The following is a 7,176-nucleotide window of genomic DNA, read 5'->3' as shown; positions in this document are numbered from 1 at the left end:
ATGCCGCCTGAGGAAGAAGCACGAGCAACTCAAATCCAGCATGCGCCGGACGACGCGACATCCAAGCCAAACGCACTCCTAGCTGAGGTGAACCGATTGAAGGAGGTGTGGCAGCTCAAAAGTAGGGTTTTGGCCCATGCAAAATGCGGAGACCGCCGAATCAACCTAGACAAAAATACTACAAGACTCGAGCTCGTTGCGACGTTAATCTTCATATCTTTCGAATATCTTATCTTCCGATGGGTCGATGGGAGATGGAACAGCAACCGCCCACTCTACAGCCTTGCCTGTGTCTTTGGCGGTGGATGGCACAGTGGCTCGCCCCGAAAATATCCCTAACGTCTTTTGATTTCTACTTCAATCTACAAACGCATATGAAAGACCCAGAATTGATTCATGCTGCATATGAACCATGCTCAATGTAGTATCCTAGACTAATTGCAACTCGTCTCGCAACTAGCGTCGCCACCTGCATGCTCCGATCGGTATGAAATTAAAATTCTCTAGATACGCGTTTCGGCGGCGACCATGTAAAACAGGGGATTGATACCTGTGAATGATAAGTACAAGTCTTTCTCAGCTGCCAGGAGATGCACGTTAGATCTACATTGGCTCGGAGAAAACAGCTACCAATAAGATCAGGAAGGCCGAGCGAAGTGGGTCGCCGGTAATACCTAATTCCGGAAAGAAGCAGACTAGAATACCATTGGCTTCACCTTGCTTGACCAACAACGTTGCCGACGATGACGTCTGATCCTCTTATTCAATTACGACCGCGCAAATGCAAGGCCCATGTTGTGGGTTTTCCGGACCCCTTCCCCCTTTATCTCTACCTCATCACGTTTTTGGCAACGGATGACAATAATTTTTCTTTTATGTAAAGGGGTCTTTGGAAATCAATATTCTGACCTTGCAGCCTGTTACGACAGAAATTGCCTCATAGCATGCTTAATCTCGGTCCATTCCCGCCCGTCGCTGGCTCAATTGACTCCCGATGACATCATTAGGTCCGTTGCTGAAAATATCAGAGCGGTTTTCCGACAGGATATGCAGAGTGTAAATCGAGGGAATAGATTCCCAGGTATATAGCCAGTCAACGATTGGCAAGTGAGCTAAAATGGCTTTCCAATGTCAGTTCGCCTGCCTAGCAGAAAAGTTATCCTATCCAAGGACGGGAAGCAGTAAATCGCACGGCCGCGCATCATTCCCCCGCCGTGTGCCACAGGGACCGACTTTCCCTGAGCTCAGATGCCAATGACCCATTATTATGCAGCAACCCCAGACACAGTGGCGTAACCCCTACTAGTTTGGCATACGGCCAGTTTTGTGGATTGTAACCTTTCCGCGAGCGGGTTGACGTTCGAGTGAGCTCCGTGACAATAGATTGGCCCCGTCATACACTCACTGGGAAGGAGGTTGGCTGCCGCCTGACGGCTTGGACAATTTCTAAGATGTGCTGTCCATCATCCATGGTGACAGTTTCTTCTTGTAGTTCGGAGGTATGTCTGTTATATTTCTATTCTAGATTGAAAGATGAAGCTATAAATACAACGCGGAGCCAATTTGACTTGCGTATAGACATCTCGGAGCTAATTTCGATGGTGCGGCTTTCTTCCTGATTTGCACGTATCACAACAGAAGCATGCTGTCTCCCGCAATCTATTTATCAGAGCCAATTGGCGCTCCAGGATTCCACGCTCCTACCCGGCCCAGACTGCCGGGTCGCATTTATACGGAGGTTTTGCAATGGGCACAAATGGAAACGGTAGGTTATTACCGTTCTTCGGTCTGTCTTGTGTGTCGCGAAAGGTCACCATATGCGATTTGATGCGCCGTTCAACGAGCGAATCTGCAACCGGGGTGTGGATGGGGGTGGATAACGAGGACCTAAGCGCGGATCTTCTGTGGCAGCTCCGTTAATGGCTATCAATTCATGGGACGCGAAAGGGGAAGAGCCAGAGGAGAGGCTGGCATCCTCCGAATCCGTCCTGATGACTGGGCACTTTTATTGTTTTATAGTCCGTCCGTGTCTGTTCACTTTCTGCTGCCCAAGGTTGGATACAGGAGAGAGTCTGGCTCCTGTAAACCAATATATGGGACCAGCCACAATAATAGTCAGTAATTCTGTATGGTCGTGATGCATCAGTGCAAATGCGGCCGACACTTGGAGGAATATGCAAAGCCAGTTGTAGTATCAGCGGCAGTAACTATGTAGCGGAAGGCGGAGTGCAGCCAAACCTTTTGGTGGCCGCCTCCTTTTTCGTGGCGATACGCAGTTATGATTTAATATACCCGCAGTCATGATCGAACAGCCGAATGCGATCGTTGAACACCAACCCAATACGGCTTCACCGCCCTGCGTCCACCAGTAGACGGTTAGCTTCCGCACGATCATCTTTCTGTTAAACCCAAAGTGAAAATGGCTAGTACCCGCTCCGAACTCTGTGTCATTACCTCGTTTCAACATCTTTCAAAAAACCGGATTTTGGCTTGGTACGCTATTAGCCGCCGCTCATTTTTTGAAATAAGAACAATCCATGTCCCGAAACTTGGCGCCGCTCTCAAAAGTTTATGCTGTGTCTTTGCAAAAATGCGCTATTACACCCGAATCTGAAAGTATATATCGATACCCTGAAACCTGACTTTCGGTATGTCTGAAGAAACCATCACCGAAGTTGAATTACTGGATAATGTTGGAGTGACTATCCATACAATCGCAGACAACCTTGGACGCAATAGACTCGACAGGAGTACCTTCCGAAAATATCTTTGCGATTACTCCAACCACGCTGCGTCCGATCGCCAACTGCTTAGCGCTGCGAGGCACAACTTTCGATGTGCCAATCGTGCCTTGTTTCTAGCCCAGGCCCATATGGAATTGATATGCTGGCTGGCGGAAAACAACTACAGTATCTCATCAACATCCATCAAATGGTACAGTTGGAAGAAAATGGTTCCGAAACACCACCTGCCATTACTTGGAGTTTCGTCGCAAACGTCCCATTTAAGAAGCCAACTGCAGCATATCAAGAAGACAGCAGATCAAGTATATACAGACCTTGACGACGCCAATGTAAGAGCCCCCCCTCCCCCAACACTTAGGCTTGCGACTATCTTCTGACCGCCAAGAAGATCCCAATCGTTTCGAATAATGTTATAAGATACCGCAAAATCCGGGGTCAGCCAGTTGAGTCTCGACCAGTAGGTGAGGATATACCCTTTTATTTGAATGATGAAACCACCTTCTAAGTCTCTTTTTATGGTAGCGAATCTTGAACTTGTCAACAGGGCCATCCATGCCCACAAGCAGCTCTCTCAGTAATCAAATGTCGCGAAGCTTCAGGGTTGAATTTCTAGCCTTGAAGGTGTCACAAAATCGTCGCATTTCAAAAGGTTCCTACGCTGTTGATACTGCAGAGTCATGGCTCCGTTTCAATTGCTACATTTGAAGGCAAATCCATAGTGTCCGATTGGAGCGTGTGCATTTTCTAAAATGATGCTGTCCAGCCGCACGCCTTAAGTCCGATAGTATTAAAGGGTAAGTATAGCTAGGGAGATATTGCAGCATAGAAATTTTCTGAACTCAGCCGGAAGGGCACATGTCGTTCTTACTGCGTGTAATATACGCAGTATTAGCGAATTCATTCTTTTCCGTCGAACGACGGTAAGTTTAATGTTTCTGCCATCTGAAGATGCCTGTGGATGGTTCCGCAACTGGGGGAGTCTGGGGCCCATCTTCTGCATCTCGGGGTGCCCGATTTATGTTCTCCGCAGGAAGACTTCTGGCAAAGGCGACTTTTGACCGTCGAATAACTCGATAGACGACCATAAAGTGACATAGAATCAGGTTGAGTCTGGGCACACGTGTTTCGCCCACACTTAAATTTTGGGAAAACCTAAGCTTAGTGGTTTCGGTACTGCGATATAGGGGTAATCGTCTTCCCAGCCCCACCCGCGTTCTCGGGATGGGTCTGTTTCACATTCAGGAATTTTTTCTTCTCACCACCCTCTTTGTATACGATTTTCAACCGCCAAACGATGTCGGAAAAACCCTTACTCCCAAGGATGAAATTTCAAAGGCTGTAGAAGCCTACCATCAAAGAAAAAAGCCAAAAATCAAAGCATTGGCGCGGGAATTCGGGGTTCCGTACACTACCTTGTGCGGGCGCATTCACAGTCGCAAAAATGGTTCTCAGCGCGCCGACAACAACAAGGCCCTAAATCAGATGCAAGAGAAAGCATTGATTAGCTGGTTAGAATCACTAGATGCTGTTGAAATCTATCCACCGCCAAACTATCATAAAAGCATCTGCAAACTGGCTTTTAGCTCGCTCTGGTGAAGATAAAACCGTCGGCCCAAACTGGGTATACCGCTTCATCAACAGGTTACCCCCCCCATTTCAACTTTTCAACTACAACACCCCAAACCCCATGGAAAAAGCACGAATTGATAGCGCAGATCTAGCTAATCTCACTATCTGGTTTCGTAATGTTTCTCAGGTGTTTGAGAAGCATGGAATCCAGCCAGGTGAGATCTATAATTGGGATGAAACTGGCTACCAAATTGGCCAGGGGAAGAAGCAAAAGGTGGTTTCAACGTGGAAACTCTCGGTATTAGCTACTGGCGGTCATACTGAGAGTATTACTAGCATTGAATGTATCGCTGCCGATGGTTGGTCGATGCTACCATGGTTTTTACCAAAGGGGAAGAACCAGATGGAGTGGTCTACAGATACAACAATGTCTGATTTTCGCATTAAACCAACCCCTAGCGGCTATATCGATGATATCACTGCTTTTGAATGGCTTTGCTCTTTTCAAGAAGCTACAAAAACCCGGGTTAAAAAAGGCCGACCGCATGTTTTATTCATGGATAATCACGTCTTTCATGCGACTATCGAATTCACTACTTTTTGCAATGAGCATTTCATCATCCCAATCTGGTTTTTACCGCATACAGCACACTTCGCCCAGCCGCTAGATGGCGAGTCTTTTCAATGCTTAAAGCATTTTTTCCGTGCTAAAAACAATGAGGTTGTTATGTACGGTGGAAGTGTTATACAAAAACGGGATTTTTTTCGGATCATTGGCGATATCCGCAGCAAGGCTTTTACACCGAGAATTATTAGATCTGCTTTTAAATCTCGGGGTATATGGCCTTTGAATCCAGAGCTTCTTCTCCAGCCTTTACAGGAGCTAATGGATAAAGATGCGGATGAACTATGCATTTTTTCTACACCATCCCCCCCCCAGAACTAGCTAGTTCACCGGTTACATCGCCACCACATACCATTGAGCGGGTTACTAAGCTTAATACTAAGCTTTTAACTGAGCTTAAAGAGAATTCGAACCGCTTCCGTAAGCATGTGCAGCGCTGTATGGATGGTAGTGCACTACTGGCTCAGCAGCTCGCTCTTACAAAGCGAGAATTAAGCAAGTTCCGCGCCGAAAAAACGGAGCGAGAAGCGTACAAAAACCGGAAAACGATGCTTGATGCTAGTAATATAGCTCTCTCTCCTGCACATGCTAGCCGGAGGATTAAACAGAGGTTGGAGAGCGATACAAAAAAGCTCATGCGGTTACAGGAAAAAATGCCAAGGCCTTACATGACGGCCAACAAGCTCAATTGGCGGAGGAAGAAGCTGAAAAAGCACGTATATATAGTTTATTGGCTGACAATGGTAGTGGTGGGAATTGGTATGTAGATACTATCGGGGAGCCGAGATATTGAGGTTTAAACATGGAAAAATGGTAAAAAAATTCCTGAATGTGAAACAGACCAACGCGGGTGGGGCCGGGAAGACGATTACTCAACCTGTTCCTGTTCATCCCATGGGAGAAGAAATTATATCCCGTAATAACACTCTTGTCTGCTGGAAGGTTGATACCTGTCATCTGTGACGTCTCAATAGAGCACGCTTGGGGGTGGGGGGAACGTCATACATCCTGCAGGCCAATCTATAATTCTCGACAAAGCAAGGCAAGTAATATGACTGTGATAGGAAGAGCTAGCCAGTAAAGCATCGTCCATAAATGAGGATCTACCATCAGTTGGTGCCCAAGCTGCCTAAGCTGCTGTCACGTCTAAGCTGGCCGAAAACGAGTGAAGGCGTGAGTGGATTCTGATAGTGGCACTGAATTGCGTCATATGAAGAGAATACCGATATCCATAGTAGAACTGTCCATGGTGGACCAACCTCACTCATCCTAGTGTTATACCGTTTACATTCGCTAGTTCGAGCACCGACGGACGCCTTGGTGCCTTTCAGCTGCCAAGTAACACCAAGTAAAGTATTGCTGACAAAGCTCTTAGTCTTTGTATAACCAATCGAGATTAGGATTGCACCGACCTCATGGACGCTGAATCATTTGTACTGTATTTCGTGCTCGTATAGCCAGGCATAGTAACTAAAGAAGTGCTTTTGCAGATACGAGGCTCAATATTTGCTGTAATATAACGATGTAGATGTATGTAGTGCGATAAAGTTCTATGTCCAGAACTATAGTCAAGTGAAATTAAGGATCTGTTTTTTTCAAAACAATCAGGAAATAGGCTTAGAAGCGGCCATTTTTTGAAGACCACGTAACAGAGCACTGGTTAATAAATTAGGAAATAATCGCCGAAGATTTATCGGATCTAAACCATATACCGAAAACTTGTAGCATGGTACAAGCTTTTGGTCCATGCTACAATATATCATTCGGCTCTCAAAATATTATCCTCCCAAACGATGGAGGTTTGACCAGTTTGCTCATTCTCGACCTAAGAATCCTTGTCAGGTGTGTTCGCCGTTCATAATGTATCTATTTAATTAACTGACTGACCTGGTATCTCGGCCGACATTTGCTTGCATGCATGATGCGAAAGCCATCGCTGGTGGGTTGTTCCAGAACAGATTTGATAATACCCATGCTTTCAGGCTCGTAGCCCTCTTCTATGGATCTTCAGTTTATCTGCTTAATCGCTCCACCGGGAAAACGTGACGTCCTGACACTTACGCAACGACGTACCATTAACGTAGCGGACCTTTTGGCCTGCCTTGTATAGGGGCATGTTGAAGTCCGGCAGAATAAGAAGTTGTTAATGTAGATCATGGATTGTAAAGAGAACTGAGGAAGCCATTTCTAATTTCCATTTTAACTCGGCAGGTAGCCGTCCGGTCATCTTTACGTCAC

At 46.2% G+C, this 7,176-nt stretch overlaps 2 protein-coding genes across 2 annotated transcripts; both read left to right on the top strand.

Annotated features, from left to right (window-relative positions):
• Window positions 1-339, top strand: N7489_003583 (uncharacterized protein; the record flags this gene model as incomplete). Its single annotated transcript, XM_056709338.1, has 1 exon — window positions 1-339. One exon carries the CDS (start codon window positions 1-3, stop codon window positions 337-339), a length of 339 nt encoding a protein of 112 aa, XP_056573640.1.
• Window positions 340-3,965: 3,626 nt separating this feature from the next.
• Window positions 3,966-5,705, top strand: N7489_003582 (uncharacterized protein; the record flags this gene model as incomplete). The annotated part of the gene is made up of 3 exons (XM_056709337.1): window positions 3,966-4,336; window positions 4,386-5,034; window positions 5,298-5,705. 3 exons carry the CDS (start codon window positions 3,966-3,968, stop codon window positions 5,703-5,705), a joined length of 1,428 nt encoding a protein of 475 aa, XP_056573639.1.
• Between the last annotated feature and the right edge of the window lie 1,471 nt (window positions 5,706-7,176).

This window comes from Penicillium chrysogenum (assembly GCF_028827035.1).
Source record: "Penicillium chrysogenum strain IBT 35668 chromosome Unknown utg000001l_segment0_segment0, whole genome shotgun sequence".
Taxonomy (NCBI): domain Eukaryota; kingdom Fungi; phylum Ascomycota; class Eurotiomycetes; order Eurotiales; family Aspergillaceae; genus Penicillium; species Penicillium chrysogenum.
The sequence above is the reverse complement of the archived record's forward strand: the minus strand, read 5'-3'. Positions and strand labels throughout refer to the sequence as shown.